Source organism: Salmo salar, chromosome ssa11 (genome assembly GCF_905237065.1).
Source record: "Salmo salar chromosome ssa11, Ssal_v3.1, whole genome shotgun sequence".
Taxonomy (NCBI): Eukaryota; Metazoa; Chordata; class Actinopteri; order Salmoniformes; family Salmonidae; genus Salmo; species Salmo salar.
The window spans coordinates 101,639,573-101,657,648 of record NC_059452.1 but is presented as its reverse complement, the minus strand read 5'-3'; the positions used below and the strand labels follow the sequence as shown (position 1 = coordinate 101,657,648).

At 42.1% G+C, this 18,076-nt stretch overlaps 1 protein-coding gene across 1 annotated transcript in view; it reads right to left on the bottom strand.

Annotated features, from left to right (window-relative positions):
- aprin (Androgen-induced proliferation inhibitor) overlaps positions 1–18,076 on the bottom strand; it is a gene marked incomplete at its 3' end in the record, with an annotated part of 39,859 nt that overhangs the window by 8,938 nt on the left and 12,845 nt on the right. The window contains 2 exon segments of the mRNA NM_001140418.1: positions 996–1,199; positions 1,886–2,011. Of these exon segments, the coding sequence (NP_001133890.1) occupies positions 996–1,199; positions 1,886–1,993 (312 nt within the window).

Sequence of the window (18,076 nt, the reverse complement as noted above, 5' to 3'; positions counted from 1 at the left end):
CCGTCTGCAAGGAACAAAATAGCAACTATTGTATTAAACTTGGTCCTGCCTCAAACTTGTAACATTGAAGAAAATATTTTGTGTCCTCAGAGTTTCCTGCGCCAGTGAGCTCTGGACAAACAGACACTGCTCTCGGCTATTTTGTGCAAAGGGATAAGAAGTAATCAGGTAGGACTATTTTATTAAGTTTCCACCGGATCAGAGAATGCCACCCCCCCCCCCGTATGCTGAGTGGTAATTGAAAGGGAGAGCGCTGGAAAGATTTTCCAAATTGACAATAGTTCCTCAATGAAGCCTTTCTCAAAGGATGTAAAAACAGCCTTTGTTTACTTGCTGTTTAAGGTCGAAGAAAAACATGAATTGAGAAGCTCCACGGTGATGGTGAGTTAAGCCAATCAGAAATAGTATCAGATCTCCATATGGACACATTTATAGGCCTACATTAACGCGCAGGCCATGTAGACGAGTCCTACTTCTATATGTGTAATCAAGTGCAATGTCCTTACACAAGATTGACAGGAGTGTTCCAAACAAAAAGACAATGAATAAATTGACAACTGGTTAATGGAATGAAATAAACCTAAACTTATTTTCCCTCACAAGTGTAGCCTACAATGAAACAACGTGTCCACTCCTACAATGACACACTATGAGGAGTATGATGACAGCAAGGTCACGTCTGTATCATGGACGGTTCACAGATCATAGGGTCTTACATGTATAGGTCTAAAAAAGGGCCTAAAAACAGCCACTTTCGTCATGATTTTCAAAACAATGGGTTTGTAATGCAAATGTAAAAAGCATTTCAAACATCCTTCCTCCCAATGAAGTTTCTATGTGAAAATTGCCAGAACAATCGATACGCCAAAAATAATATTTTTTAATCCCGCTGGCGTGGAATCGTCCTAGTTATATCGAGGTTTACCTTCAGTTTGTCAGGTGATGTGTAGGGAGGTTTACCTTCAGTTTATCAGGTGATGTGTAGGGAGGTTTACCTTCAGTTTATCAGGTGATGTGTAGGGGGCCTCTGGGGCGTAGATCCTGAAGATGTCGGCCAAGCAGCAGGCCACTAGGAGGCGAACGTCCTTGTCAGGGTGCTTCAGGAAGAAGTCAGACGCCAGATGGAGAGCCAGGTTCAGGTACAACTCCTTCTCCTCCTCACTGTCCTGATCCATGTCCATGAACGTTTTCACCACCATCTGCAGAGAGAAGAGAAGAGAAGAGAAGAGAAGAGAAGAGAAGAGAAGAGAAGAGAAGAGAAGAGAAGAGAAGAGAAGAGAAGAGAAGAGAAGAGAAGAGAAGAGAAGAGAAGAGAAGAGAAGAGAAGAGAAGAGAAGAGAAGAGAAGAGAAGAGAAGAGAAGAGAAGAGAAGAGAAGAGAAGAGAAGAGAAGAGGTGGATTCATTGATTGACTGACAGGTTGAGGTAAAGCTCCTTCTCTTCCTCCCCGTCTTAATCCATGTCCATCTTCACCACCATCACACATCAAACAATCAGGTAGTCAAACAAGAAAATCACAGTCAATCTTTATTATCCTGTATAAGGGCTTCTTCTCCATGGTCCGTCTAGCATGGGCCACAAATTCAACAGTTCAACTGAAAAGGAGGTCCAAGAACACATCCTTGCGGGACTCGAGTATAATAACACACAGTATAATAATAATAATCATCATAATGTAGGGATATAGCAGGGCTGTTCAATTGCCAGAACACTTGTTTTTTTTCTTCCCCTTAGTATCTAATTGCACTCATCTCGTGTCCCAGGTCTGAATTAGTCCCTGATTAAAAGGAGATGAAAACCAAAAGTGTTTAGGCCTTCCAGGAGCAGAATTGAACAGTCCAGGCTAAAGGGCTGTGGTAGGGCTGATAAATAGAGACATTACTGACCTTGAGCCGACGGACCATCTCCTCCTTGGAGATGTTGCTGGAGATCTCCTTGACCCCCGGAGGGTAGGTGATCTTCCCATCGGCCGCTCGAGACTTAGAGTGAGCCATACTCCCAGCTCAGTACTCCTACACAGAGACAGAGAGACACATACACTTAGAGAGAGCCATACTCCCAGATCAGTACTCCTACACAGAGACAGAGAGACACAGACACTTAGAGAGAGCCATACTCCCAGATCAGTACTCCTACAGTGTAAGGATGCTAACAGTTAACCATTAATTGGTTAACAGCCAACAATATATTTGACTGGTCATGCATACCAGTCTATTGGTCAATTTGCGTAATTTTGTGGAATTAAATTGAAGTGTGTATTTTCTTTAGTCGTCATGCATCTTATTTACCCACAGTGCACAGCATACAGAACATAGTTTGAGGAACGGAATAGCCTATCACCTGTCAGACAGCGCGATAGCAGCTCCTCAAAACGCTGGTACTGGGAGTGAAAACACGCGCTTTTAAGCCCAGTCATTGCGCAACAAATAACAATTCTAAATGGGATCGCATGTTAGAAATCGTTGATTGCCACGAGTCACGACAAAGAAGAGCTATTTTTAGTTCTCAATCTCAAATCGTAATTAAAGCATGCTTCCCATTCGCCATTCGAGTGCATAGGCTATAGTCCACAGTAGGCAGGCTATCAGCGCTTCACCCACCACTTTACAATGTGAGGTTGAGGCAGTAGAATTGTTTAAAACCTGAACAATTTACTTTACTTCAAATAATGAGACATGTCTTACCTTGCTTCAAATGAGCCTTTACCATTATTAATAGAAACCTGGAGGCAATTATTTTATAAAGACTTCCTGATGCCATTAAACAGTATTTCTCTCCTGTTCTATTGGTTTTCATATCAACTGCACTTCATTGTCCAGAAGCCAAATGCACATCCTAGTGATATCAGCAACGCACCCTAGTGATATCAGCATCGCACCCTAGTGATATCAGCAACGCACCCTAGTGATATCAGCAACGCACCCTAGTGATATCAGCAACGCACCCTAGTGATATCAGCAACGCACCCTAGTGATATCAGCAACGCACCCTAGTGATATCAGCAACGCACCCTAGTGATATCAGCAACGCACCCTAGTGATATCAGCAACGCACCCTAGGTAGCCAAGTGGTTAGAGGGGGGGCAGGTAGCCAAGTGGTTAGAGGGGGGAGGCAGGTAGCCAAGTGGTTAGAGGGGGAGGCAGGTAGCCAAGTGGTTAGAGGGGGGGGCAGGTAGCCTAGTGGTTAGAGGGGCGGCAGTTAGCCTAGTGGTTAGAGGGGGCGGCAGTTAGCCTAGTGGTTAGAGGGGGCGGCAGTTAGCCTAGTGGTTAGAGGGGCGGCAGGTAGCCAAGTGGTTAGAGGGGGGGGCAGGTAGCCTAGTGGTTAGAGGGGGAGGCAGGTAGCCTAGTGGTTAGAGGGGGGAGGCAGGTAGCCTAGTGGTTAGAGGGGGGGAGCAGGTAGCCTAGTGGTTAGAGCGTTGGGCCAGTAAACGGTTAAGGTTGCTGGATCGAAATCCTCGAGCTGACAAGGTAAAAATCTGTCGTTCTGCCCCTGAACAAGGCAGTTAACCCACTGTTCCCCGGTAGACTGTCATTGTAAATAAGATTTTGTTTACTGACTTGCCTAGTTAAATAAAAAGGTTACATTTAAAAATTATAGTATTGACTGTAAGACGATAGGGTTTATATTGTTGCATGGTTCCATAAAAATGTCCGTTCCATGTATAGTATTTTTTTTCATCCTGTTTCCATTGATCATCCTTGAGATGTTTCTACAACTTGATTGGAGTCCATCTATGGTAAATTCAATTAGATTGGACATTATTTGAAAAGTCACACACCTGTCTATATAAAGGTCCCACAGTTGACAGTGCATGTCAGAGCAAAAAAAAACAAGCCATGAGGTTGAAGGAATTGTCCGTAGAGCTTCGAGACAGGATTGTGTCGAGGCACAGATCTGGGGAAGGGTACCAAAAAATGTCTGCAACATTTGATTTGGATCTCTTTTAGTCCCCATTTGGACTAATCTTCCAAGAGTCATTAAATATTAAAATGCAATTTATATACGAACACATTTTCACATATAACACTTGCATTGAAGGTCCCCAAGAACACAGTGGCTTCCATCATTCTTAAATTGACGAAGTTTGGAACCACCAAGACTCTAGATCAGGCCGCCCGGCCAAATGGAGCAATCGGGGAGAAGGGCCATGGTCAGGGAGATGACCAAGAACCTTATGGTCACTCTGACAGAGCTCCAGCATTCCTCTGTGGAGATGGGAGAACCTTCCAGAAAGACAACCATCTCTGCAGCACTCCGCCAATCAGGCCTTTATGGTAGAGTGGCCAGATGGAAGTCACTCCTCAGTAAAAAGGCACATGACAGCCCGCTTGGAGTTTGCCAAAAGCACCTAAAGACACTCAGATCATGAGAAACAAGATTATGTGGTCTGTTGAAACCAAGATTGAACTCTTTGGCCTGAATGCCAAGCGTCACGTTTGGAGGAAACCTGGCACCATCCCTACGATGAAGCATGGTGGTGGCAGCATCATGCTGTGGGGATGTTTTTCAGTGGCAGGGACTGGGAGACTAGTCAGGATACAAAGTACATAGACATCCTTGATGAAAACCTGCTCAGGACCTCAGACTGGGGCCAAGGGTCACCTTCCAACAGGACGATGACCCTAAGCACACAGCCAAGACAGTGCAGGATTGGCTTTGGCACAAGTCTCTGACTTGCTTCGTCATTAATGGGTATTGTGTGTAGATTGAGAGGGAAAAAAACAATATAATAAATTTTAGAATAAGGCTATAAACTTAACAAAATGTGGAAAAAGTCAAGGGGTCTGAATACTTTCCGAATGCACTGTATGAAAATCATAACTGGCATAAAGATCAGTAGAAATGGTAAGATAAATTGGAATTCCACATGAGAAAGGTTGTCGACCTATTACCAGAAGTTCAGGACAGTGACGACGGCAGAATCTGTGAAGGCCAGATGGAGCGGGAGGAGGATGGTTGGGTCAGGTCAGGGTTTTTTCTTACGGTTATCTTGATCTCTTGCTCCTTCTAGTCATTGTCGTCTTATTTCATAAAACAGTGTGCTTAAAGCATCAGACAAGATCAATGCATATATAGTTGATTTTAACCTGTTGGGGCTAGGGGGCAGTATTTTCACGGCTGGATAAAAAAACGTACCCGATTTAATCTGGTTACTAATCCTACCCAGTAACTAGAATATGCATATACTTATTATATATGGATAGAAAACACCCTAAAGTTTCTAAAACTGTTTGAATGGTGTCTGTGAGTATAACAGAACTCATTTGGCAGGCAAAACCCTGAGACATTTTCTGACAGGAAGTGGATACCTGATGTGTTGAATTACCTTTAAGCCTATGCCATTGAAACACACAGGGGTTGATTAATGTTTTGGCACTTCCTATTGCTTCCACTAGATGTCACCAGCCTTTACAAAGTGTTTTGAGTCTTTTACTGTGAGATCTGACCGAACAAGAGCCTTGGAACGGTGATGGCCGATTAGACTCTGGCGTGCGAGTTCATGTTGGGTACCCTCGTTCCAATACGTTATAAAAGAGAATGCATTCGTCCACCTTGAATATTATTCATGTTCTGGTTAAAAAAAGGCACTAATGATTTATGCTATACAACGTTTGACATGTTTGAACGAACGTAAATATATTTTTTCCCCTCGTTCATGACGAGGAGTCCGGCTGGCTTAGATCATGTGCTAACACGGAGCTTTTTGGACATAAATGATGAGCTTTTTTGAACAAAACTACATTCGTTATGGACCTGGGATTCCTGGAAGTGACATCTGATGAAGAGAATCAAAGGTAATGGATTATTTACATAGTATTTTCGATTTTAGATCTCTCCAACATGGCCGTTTGTCTGTATAGCAAAGCGTATTTTTCTGGGCGCAGTGCTCAGATTATTGCAAAGTGTGATTTCCCAGTAAGGTTATTTTTAAATCTGGCAAGTTGATTGCGTTCAAGAGATGTAAATCTATAATTCTTTAAATGACAATATAATATTTTACCAATGTTTTCTAATTTTAATTATTTAATTTGTGGTGCTGACTTGACTGCCGGTTATTGGAGGGAAACGATTTCCTGAACATCAACGCCATAGTAAACCGCTGTTTTTGGATATAAATATGAACTTGATAGACAATACATACATTTTTAGTTCTAACATAATGTCCTAGGAGTGTCATCTGATGGAGATTGTTAAAGGTTAGTGCATCATTTTAGCTGGTTTTATGGTTTTGGTGACGCCTGTCTTTGAATTGACAAAACATTACACACAGCTATTGTCAATGTACTCTCCTAACATAATCTAACTTTATGCTTTCGCCGTAAAACCTTTTTGAAATCGGACAACGTGGTTAGATTAAGGAGATGTTTATCTTTCAAAGGGTGTAAGATAGTTGTATGTTTGAAAAATTTGAATTTTGACATTTATTTGGTTTCAAATTTGCCGCTCTTGAAATGCACCTGCTGTTGATAGGGTGCACCACGGGTGGCACGCTAGCGTCCCACATAGCCCCAAGAAGTTAATAAAACACATAGGGTGTTTCTATATGGAAAAATGCACGTTTTAAAATGTCTACCAATCGATTGGTCGAAAGTACAGACGACTTTCGGTTAACCAATATTTTTTTGGGTCGGGCACAGCCTTAGAAGAATGTGATTGTTCTCTTGAGTTGTAATCGTCTATATCTGTATGACGTATTTATACATTGTGTACAGGGCTACTTGTAGAAGAGATCTTGGTCTCAAATGGGACTCCATGCTAAAATAAAGGTGATATAAAAATGACAAACAACATCAGGTGTTTCCCCTAAGATTTATTTGGAGAAGTGGTAACGATCAAAATGAATATAGGAGAAACCCTGGTACTGAACTCTGGTGTCTAATGTCAGCGTGGAGAGATGGGGAAAATGAAAAACCTAGCACATTTCAAACTGGCTAAAGGCCTAAACCAATCCTATAAAACACAAAGGACTAGAGGAAACATGACATCATATAGCAAAGCATCAAGCTTGGAGAGAGTCTCTGAAATATTGAACGAGGTAGGCTATTCTGAGAGACTGAGGTAATGGTACTTCGGACCATGGCTGCATCCCAAACCCCATTCCCTATAATGCACCAATTTTGCCCAGGGCCCATAGGGTCTGGTCAAAAGTAGTGCACTATATAGGGAATAGGGTCTGCTCAAAAGTAGTGCACTATATAAAGAATTGGGTGCCATAGGGTCTGGTCAAAAGTTGTGCACTATATAGGGAATAGGGTCTGGTCAAAAGTAGTGCACTATATAAAGAATAGGGTGCCATAGGGCTCTGGTCAAAAGTAGCGCACTATATAGGGAATAGAGTACCATTTTAGATGCAGCCCATGTGTCTAGGACGATAGCGCTCACCAGAGAATCGCTCTCTCTCCGGAAAAAAAGAGAAAGAACACATTTCAACCAATCCAATAAACCACCAACGCAAAGAGAAAACACACTGTCATACAAAATGTCAAGCTCGGAGAGCCTGTGAAATACTGAACCAGGTAGGCTATTCTGAGTGTGAGCTAATGGTATTTTGGACAGTGTGTCTAGGCTGGTAGTGCTCGGCAGAAAATCCCTGTCCTCTTTTACGCTCCCATTCCATTATCAAGACTAGAGGGGTAAACGGTAAAACGTTTAAAATTAAATTGGTATCCTTAACGTAAAGAAAAATGTTTTGTATTGGAAAACTTTTTTTGGGGGGGGGGGGGGGCTCGCCTGCTTTCTCTTTACTAATGATGCAAGGAGCGTGTGTTCAGTCTTCGGTCTGCTTCCTGTAGAATATCCTAGCCTATTCATTGATGATAGGCCCTGCTTCACTTAAGTTGTGAGACATTGCAAGCCAAGAAATTGCAAAATACAGCATTCCACTGCGAGATACAGCTTTTGATTGCCAATAGATAGGCCTATTGCACAGTGGCCGACCTGCCTATACTGTGCGCCTGCCCTCTCTCTCTGTCCCTCGCTAGCTTGCTATGAAAGATCCGATTGTTTGCATTCTCAAAAGAACGGCAACTAATTGGTCTCCCCCGTTCCAAAAATACTACATCTTAGGAGACGATTCCTAGCGGAAGATGCGTTTTCTTTTTACGAAATGTCTCGGTAAGTCACGGTATTTAAACTTTAAAGTACTTTTTTATGAGAGTGATCTGCACGCTGGCAGCTCAAGATTATTTGATTAACTTTTTTAGGATAGGGGGCAGCATTTTGAATTTTGGATGAAATGCGTGCCCAAAGTAAACTGCCTGCTACTCAGGCCCAGAAGCTAGGATATGCATATAATTGGTAGATTTGGATAGAAAACACTCAAGTTTCTAAAACTGTTAGAATAATGTCTGTGAGTATAACAGAACTTATTTGGCAGGCGAAACCCTGAGGACAAACCATCCAGGACTATGAGGTGACAGTGTTTTCTATGTGGATCTAGATTTCTAAGGCACTTGCTTGCAGTTCCTATTGCTTCCACTGGATGTCAACAGTCTTTAGAAATTGGTTGATGTTTTTCTTTTGAGTAATGAAGAAGTATGGCTGTTCAGAACGAGGGTCGAGCCTAGTGTACTGTTGTGGTTGTTTTCGTCCGGTATTGAACACAGTTTATCCCGTCTTAACCTCTATGGGCTAGGCGGGACGAATTCGTCCCACCTACGTAACAGCCACTTGAAGCCTGTGGCGCGATTTTCAAAACCTTAAAAATCCTATTACTTCAATTTCTCAAACATATGACTATTTTACAGCTATTTAAAGACAAGACTCTCGTTAATCTAACCACACTGTCCGATTTCAAAAAGGCTTTACAACGAAAGCAAAACATTAGATTATGTCAGCAGAGTACCAAGCCAGAAATAATCAGACACCCATTTTTCAAGCTAGCATATAATGTCACAAAAACCCAGAAGACAGCTAAATGCAACACTAACCTTTGATGATCTTCATCAGATGACAACCCTAGGACATTATGTTATACAATACATGCATGTTTTGTTCAATCAAGTTCATATTTATATCAAAAACAGCTTTTTACATTAGCATGTGACGTTCAGAACTAGCATACCCCCGCAAACTTCCGGGAATTCGCTAACATTTTACTAAATTACTCACGATAAACGTTCACAAAAAGCATAACAATTATTTTAAGAATTATAGATACAGACCTCCTCTATGCACTCGATAAGTCCGATTTTAAAATAGCTTTTTGGTGAAAGCACATTTTGCAATATTCTAAGTACATAGCCCAGGCATCACGGGCTAGCTATTTAGACACCCGGCAAGTTTAGCACTCACCATAATCATATTTACTATTATAAAAGTTTGATTACCTTTTGTTGTCTTCGTCAGAATGCACTCCCAGGACTGCTACTTCAATAACAAATGTTGGTTTGGTCCAAAATAATCCATCGTTATATCCGAATAGCGGCGTTTTGTTCGTGCGTTCCAGACACTATCCGAAATGGTAAAGACAATTCGTGACAAAAAAATTCTAAATATTCCATTACCGTACTTCGAAGCATGTCAACCGCTGTTTAAAATCAATTTTTATGCCATTTTTCTCGTAGAAAAGCAATAATAGTCCGACCGGGAATCTCCTTTTCGGCAAACAGAGGAAAAAAACAAATCACAAAGACGGGGGCGGTCAGGTCACGCGCCTAAGCCCAGAGTCCCTTGATCGGCCACTTGAGAAAGGCGATAATGTGTTTCAGCCTGGGGCTGGGATGACGACATTCAGGTTTTTCCCGGGCTCTGAGCGCCTATGGACGACGTAGGAAGTGTCACGTTAGAGCAGAGATCCTTAGTAAAAGATAGAGATGGCAAAGAAGTTCCAGAAATGGTCAGACAGGCCACTTCCTGTAAAGGAATCTCTCAGGTTTTGACCTGCCATTTGAGTTCTGTTATACTCACAGACACCATTCAAACCGTTTTAGAAACTTTAGGGTGTTTTCTATCCATATGTAATAAGTATATGCATATTCTAGTTACTGGGTAGGAGTGGTAACCAGATTAAATCGGGTACGTTTTTTATCCAGCCGTGTCAATACTGCCCCCTAGCCCTAACAGGTTAAATTTTATAGATTATTTACATTAAAAAATACCTAAAGTTGTATAAGGAAAGTAGTTTGAAATGTTTGGATCAAGATTACAGGTAATTTATTAGATATTTTGGAGTCATGTTGCGCGAGTTGGAACCAGTGTTTTTATGGTGTTTATGGGACATGTTGGAGTGCCAGCAGAAGATCTTCAAAAGGTAAGGCATGAATTATATCGTTATTTCTGAGTTTTGTGTCGCACCTGGCGGGTTGAATTATGATTGTCATGTGTTTGTTTGATGGGGTGCTGTCCTCAAATAATAGCATGGTTTGCTTTCGCCGTAAAGCCTTTTTGAAATCTGACACGGTGGCTATATTAACAAGAAGTTAAGCTTTAATTTGGTGTATTGCACTTGTGAATGTATGAAAGTTAAATATTTCTAATAATTTTGAGCTCTGTCATTTCACTGGATGTTGTCGAAACCCCTAGCCGTAAAAGGTTAACAGTTCTGGTGATGGACGTTAGCCCCACTTCAGAAGTGGCATTCCTTCAGACTAGTAAAATGCCCGTTAAGTGGCGCTTCGAAACTATCGCCAGAGAAGGTTTCGTGTCGGAATTTAAAAAGCCGTAGTGTACCCTTACAGATATAACGTCATTGTCCGACCATAGTGATATAACGTCATTTTCAATACCGTTTACTCCGGGGGTGCGTGCTACGCCACTGCTTATAACTAACTATAAAGTATAACTATAAGAAATCTAAGATGTGTCAAATGATATCCAGCTCAGGGTTCCAGCTATGTATTTGGTTTGCTAACTTGCTAGCTAAGTGGCTAGATGTCAAGATCAAGCCTCTTGGTAACAGCAGAGATATTCAGAGATATAACCCCCTCCTGGATGAAGATCCCTGTTGCCTAAATGTATGTATAAAACTTTTTTTTTGAAATAGCACCCATTTGTGTGCCCTTCCTGTACCCCGTACGGTAGGTACAGAAACGGTCTGACTGTATGAAAATCTCGATACCTCTCAACCTCTCAACCGTATTATATACAGACAGTTCTCTGGACTCAGATTAAACCTATTCCTGGATTAGAAAGCATGCCGAATGGAGAATCTCTATTGACAGTGTTTTCTGGTCCAGGAAAAGGTTTACCAGTAATCTGGAGTTAAATCCCAAATGCCAGCCTATTTCCTACATGGTCCTATGGGTCCTGGTCAAAAGTAGTGCACTATATAGCTAGCGAATAGGATGGCATTTGGGACGCACAGCCTGGGTCAGGGAAACTGTCCTTACTCCCTGGTGTTCTAGCAGCAGGGCCACATGGATTATGCAGGACAGTCATATTTCCCACAATATAACTGCATCAGTTATACTTTACTGTTAGCCTAAATTCAGCTAGTTCTGCTTTACTGTTAGTCTATACCTTACCACCATACCATACACCACCCCAGCAGCCAAATACCGCCAAGGCAACCAGAAATATGGTGCTGCACTGAGATTTTAACCACAACCACCCCCTGCTTCAACAGGGTAGTGCAGCACACACACACACACACACACAGTCTGCCAGACTGTTCTGTCTCTGACCTCGTTTCAACCCACAGCTGCTGCCAGAGAAGAACCCAATCTCTTATCAGCCTAGAGCAGAGCAGGGCTGAGGGGCATACTCAGCAATTTAGACCAGGGCTGAGGGGCGTATTCAGCAACTTAGACCAGGGGTGTGTTCTGTCAATGTACTGAAACACACAAAATGCTGCAGATACAAATGGAATGTATAGAGTTGAAATGATTCCCTATTCTACAGGAATCTGATATATTTCACACATTATTCATTTCGTCAACGAAAATAGTGCCAGAAATATTTGTCAAAACACCTATTTTTTTGAGTGGCAATTGACGAGATGATAACTGACTAAATAAATAGACCCAGAAAAAACAACACCTAAACGAAAAAAGATTGAAATGAACAATTTGATGAAAACAAGACACGACGATGCCGTTACAAATCGGGATATTATGTTTGGCGACATATCCTATCGTTTTCACAGTATCACAGTATTATATTTGCACTAGTTGGCTGTACGTGCACCAAAACGCCAGTATTTTTTTTGTTTTGTTGAGGAAGACCATTATGGATTTCTTTAGGGTGCAGATACCGATTCTTGGGAGTCAAGAAGGTAGATGGATGTTATTTTAAGCCGATATTCAATTAGAAAATGTTGATAACAAAATGTCCCATAGACAGCCATGTGTGTGTACATTAATGCATCCATTTTAAAATCAATCAACACATTTCACTTAGTTTTTACCATTGTAACTACATAGCGGTAATACATGTAGTTGAATGGTAAATCTCTTGATAACCTGGGTAAATCAAGAGGTCATAGGCCTTACACACAATACAGGTGAAGGCATATTCAATAGGGGTGTGTGCATTGACTTACTGATCTTGTTTTAGCTGATCAGTGGAGTCTATGGTGCTACAGATTACAAACATCTGTCTTTCATTTGGGACTTCCATTAGCCTACTGATCAACAACATTTACATAGAAGCACCAGTCCAGCAGGTCACGCCTGTACAGAAGGACATCATACAGACACTGCTGTTAGTTTGACAATATAAAACAACATCTATTCAACGCAAAATGGGTCCAACGTAACGTCATGACTTGTGATCACAGATGCTTAAGAAACCAGTATTTTTTTGTTATTTTCCATGATCAGGATATTGTTTTCTTCCAGATGTCAGGTGTTCATCTCTTAACAACTCAGCATTTGATTGGCTAGTTCAACTATCTGTCAAGAAATGGGTGGGCTGTAACTTGATTCTACTGCTACGATTGGATAGAGCTAGGCTCTAACTCTGCACCCCTTTCACATCTGTCTCCACTGCTCATATCAATCACTTGGTGCGGTTTACTGCTACTATTAGAGCCAGATCAAAAGGTGGTAACATTTCCTACCAAACCATAAATGTGCATCATATCTAACAAGGAGAGCGGACGCAGGAACAAAGATGAAACGACGATATATGTTCTGTCTGAATGACTCAAATCTGCCCATAGTTTGGAGGTAAGAACGATGGTGTAGACCTACAGTTGAATTCATAAGTTTACATACAACATAGCCAAATACATTTCAACTCAAATACATTTCAACTCAAGTTTCACAATTCCTGACATTTAATCCAAGTAAAAATTCCGTGTCTTAGGTGAGTTAGGATCACCACTTTATATTAAGAATGTGAAATGTCAGAATAATAGTAGACTTATTTATTTCAGCTTTTATTTCTTTCATCACATTCCCAGTGGATCAGAAGTTTACATGCTACCAAATACTAATTGAGTGTATTGCCTTTAAATTGATTAACTTGGGTCAAACGTTTAGGGTAGCCATCCACAAGCTTCCCACAATAAGTTGGGTGAATTTTGGCCCATTTCTCCTGACAGAGCTGGTGTAACAGTCAGGTTTGTAGGCCTCCTTGCTCGCACAAGCCTTTTCAGTTCTGCCCACAAATTTTTCTATAGGATTGAGGTCAGGGCTTTGTGATGGCCACTCCAATACCTTGACTTTGTTGTCCTTAAGCCATTTTGCCACAACTTTGGAAGTATGCTTGGGGTCATTGTCCTTTTGGAAGACCCATTTGTGGCCACGTTTTAACTTCCTGACTGATGTCTTGAGATGATGTTTCAATATATCCACATAATTTTCCTGCCTCACGATGCCATCTATTTTGTGAAGTGCACCAGTCCCTCCTGCAGCAAAGCACCCCCACAACATGATGCTGCCACCTCCGTGCTTCACGGTTGGGATGGTGTTCTTCAGCTTGCAAGCATCCCCCTTTTTCCTCCAAACATAACGATGGTCATCATGGCCAAACAGTTCTATTTTTGTTTCATCAGACCAGAGGACATTTCTCCAAAAAATACAATCTTTGTTCCCATGTACAGATGCAAACCGTAGTCTGGCTTTTTTAGGGCGGTTTTGGAGCAGTGGCTTCTTCCTTGCTGAGTGGCCTTTCAGGTTATGTCGATATAGGACTTGTTTTACTGTGGATATAGATACTTTTGTACCCGTTTCCTCCAGCATCTTCACAAGGTCCTTTGCTGTTGTTGTGGGATTGATTTGCACTTTTCGCACCAAAGTACGTTCATCTCTAGGAGACAGAACGCGTCTCCTTCCTGAGCGTTATGACGGCTGCGTGGTCCCATGGTGTTTATACTTCCATAGTATTGTTTGTACAGATGAACGTGGTACCTTCAGGCGTTTGGAAATTGCTCCTAAAGATGAACCAGACTTGTGGAGGTCAAAAAAAAAATTCTGAGGTTTTGGCTGATTTATTTTGATTTTCCCATGATGTCAAGCAAAGCACTGACTTTGAAGGTAGGCCTTGAAATACATCCACAGGTACACCTCCAATTGACTCAAATTATGTCAATTAGCCTATCAGAAGCTTCTAAAGCCATGACATCATTTTCTGAAATTCTCCAGGCTGTTTAAAGGCACAGTCAACTTAGTGTACGTAAACTTCGGACCCACTGGAATTGAGATAGATTATTTCACTTATAATTCACTGTCTGTAAACAATTGTTGGAAAAATGACTTGTGTCATGCACAAAGTAGATGTCCTAACCGACTTGCCAAAACTATAGTTTGTTAACAAGAAATTTGTGGAGTGGTTGAAAAACTAGTTTTAATGACTCCAACCTAAGTGTATGTAAACTTCCCACTTGAACTGTACATCTGCATGTTTTTGCTATGTAAAGGGATTATCGGCAAAGCCGATAAAGGGCCGTTAACCGAGACTAGAAAAGGCCAATATCGCCGCAATATATCTCTCTCTTCTTCCCCTCTCCCCCGTCTCCTCTCTCCCCTTACTTCTTCTCCCCCTCACTTCCTCCCCTCCCATCCTCCCCCTCCTCCTCTTCTTCCCTTCTCCCCCTTCCTCCCCTCCCATCCTCCCCCCTCCTCTTCCCATCCCCCTTCTTCCCCTCTTCCCATCCCCCTTCTTCCCCTCCTTCCTCTCTCCCCCTTCTCCCCCCCACCTCTCCTCTTACGAGAGGAGCCAAGGGTCTGAGTAAACAGACATGAACCTCCCTCTAACCTAGACCAGATATCCACATTGACTTCACTCACTGGCATCAGTGACTTGCCAAGTTGCCAACTCTCCCTCATCTTTTTCCTCTCCCTTTCTTTCCCCCTCTTTCTCTCTAATATTACAGTTCTACGTGTGTGTGTGTGTGTGTGTGTGTGTGTGTGTGTGTGTGTGTGTGTGTGTGTGTGTGTGTGTATAAAACGCAGCATCATATGATGCAATATGCATCATAGCGGCTGTATTTCGAAAGTGATATATCTTGAAAACTTGATTGCTGAGACGCAAAATATTTTGGGACCGTCAACAATGGACTAATAATAACCAATACCAACAGTTTGGGGTGGAGATTTCCTTTAACTGTGTCCCTGGAAACATGATAACCATGGTTACCGATGAGGGCGGGGGGGGGGGGGTCTGTCTGCAAAAGAAAGAGGGGGAAAGAAAGAAAGAAGAAAGGAGGGAGAGAGAGAGAGAAAAAAAGAGGCAGGATAGAGGGAGAATTGGCAACTTGGCAAGTCACTGATGCCAGTGAGTGAAGTCAATGTGCTTATCTGGAGGGAGCTTCTGGAGGGAAAGGCAGCCGGGCATCATGCATTACAAAGTGACAGACTGTTACACTGCTGCAGTCAAGAGGGGAGAGATAGGCAGAGAGGATCGGTGACTGAAAGAAAGACAGGAGTATGAGTGAAAGGAGAGAGATCTCTGAAAGGAGAGAGAGAGAGAGAACTGAAAGGAGAGAGAGAGAGAGATCTCTGAAAGGAGAGAGAGAGAGATCTCTGAAAGGAGAGAGATCTCTGAAAGGAGGGAGAGAGAGAGATCTCTGAAAGGAGAGAGATCTCTGAAAGGAGAGAGATCTCTGAAAGGAGGGAGAGAGATCTCTGAAAGGAGGGAGAGAGATCTCTGAAAGGAGGGAGAGAGAGATCTCTGAAAGGAGGGAGAGAGAGAGATCTCTGAAAGGAGGGAGAGAGAGAGATCTCTGAAAGGAGGGAGAGAGAGATCTCTGAAAGGAGGGAGAGAGAGATCTGAAAAGGGGGAGTGTCAAGGTTGTGCTCAGCAAGGGTGTATTCTGTTGCAAAACGGTTTCCTCAATTCCCGACTAGGAAGACAACCAACATCTTCTAAAGGTACATGGGAGATTCTCATGAAACCAGTTTTAAAGCGTCTGTAGCACATTGTGTGACAAAACCATCTTCCACGATCAACTATCATTCTGAGGACTAAGATGTCTACGTTTCTTACTTTAAATGCATTTTAGCCAGATTTTTTAATTATTATTATACATTTTTACCCCTAAATTCTCATTAAAGAAATGCATCGTGATTGAATTCTTGGATCAATTTATAAAATGATGTTGCTGTGGTTTGTCTATAAATCATAAAAATGCTATACTAATTTAAGTTTATATTAAACTAAAACATGTATTACGTACAAACAGTGTCTGTGGACAAGTCTCATTACCACAACACCTTTTCACGTTCCTGTAAAAACTACATCTCATTACCCTAACACCTTTTCACGTTCCTGTAAAAACTACATCTCATTACCCTAACACCTTTTCACGTTCCTGTAAAAACTACATCTCATTAGCCTAACACCTTTTCACGTTCCTGTAAAAACTACATCTCATTACCCTAACACCTTTTCACGTTCCTGTAAAAACGACATCTTATTACCATAACACTTAAGTTCCTGTAAAAACTCCAATGTTTTTAAATAAAGTTTTATTCACCCATGATGCATCATCTAGAGCAGTAGAAGTTCATTTATTTGCCTATACATGACTTTATATGACTGCAGAATGCAGTTCTTATTGTCAAACATCCCTTTTACCCCACCTGGACCGAAACTGATAAAAAACTCAAACTAGGAAAAAGTCTGATTAAAATGTATAATTTAAATTCTAAATATAAAAATGTTCAATGTTATGTTTAACTCGGGGCACCTGAGGGGCGCAGAGGTCTAAGGCATTGCATCTCAGCGCTAGAGGCGTCACTACAGACACTCTGGTTCGATTCCAGGCTGTATCACAACCGGCCGTGATTGGGAGTCCCATAGGGCGGCGCACAATTGGTCCAGCATCGTCCGGATTTGGCCGTCATTGTAAATAAGAATTTGTTCTTAACTGACTTGACTAGTTAAATAAATGTTACATTAAATAATCAAATAAAACAGCTCAGACGATACGTCGGGCCGATATTGGCCTTTTCTAGTCCATCGGCTCTTCCCTATTGGCTTTCCTGATAGTCCTGCTACATAGCAAAGCTGCTGCTATGGCAACCACCACTCACCGCCTGAGCCACGAGCAGCGCACAAAGCCAAGGAATGTCTAGCTGAGAAAATCAGCAGCGCCAAGCTAGCTCATTCATCCAAACAGATGCAGTATTGAAAAAAATGGATGAATTGACACAATGAGCAAAATCAAACTCCTGTTGCAAGTATTAGTTTAAAGGTGCAATATGCAGAAATCTCACCACCATTTCCTGGTTGCTAAAATTCTAATAGTTTGCCTAATTTCAGTTTATGAGCAATGGCTAGAGTAGAGCAGTGTTCCCCAACCCTGGTCTCCGCTACCCCCAACGGTATACATTTTTAATTGTAATCCTGGATAAGCACACCTGATTCAACTTGTCAACTAATCATCAAACCCACAAGGAGTTGAATGAGGTGTTTTTGTCAAGAGCTAAACCCGAAACTGTGTAGTGTTGGGGGTCCTGGAGGACCAGGGTTGGGAAACTGTGTAGTGTTGGGGGTACTGGAGGACCAGGGTTGGGAAACTGTGTAGTGTTGGGGGTCCTGGAGGACCAGGGTTGGGGAACTGTGTAGTGTTGGGGGTACTGGAGGACCAGGGTTGGGGAACTGTGTAGTGTTGGGGGTCTTGGAGGACCAGGGTTGGGGAACTGTGTAGTGTTGGGGGTCCTGGAGGACCAGGGTTGGGAAACTGTGTA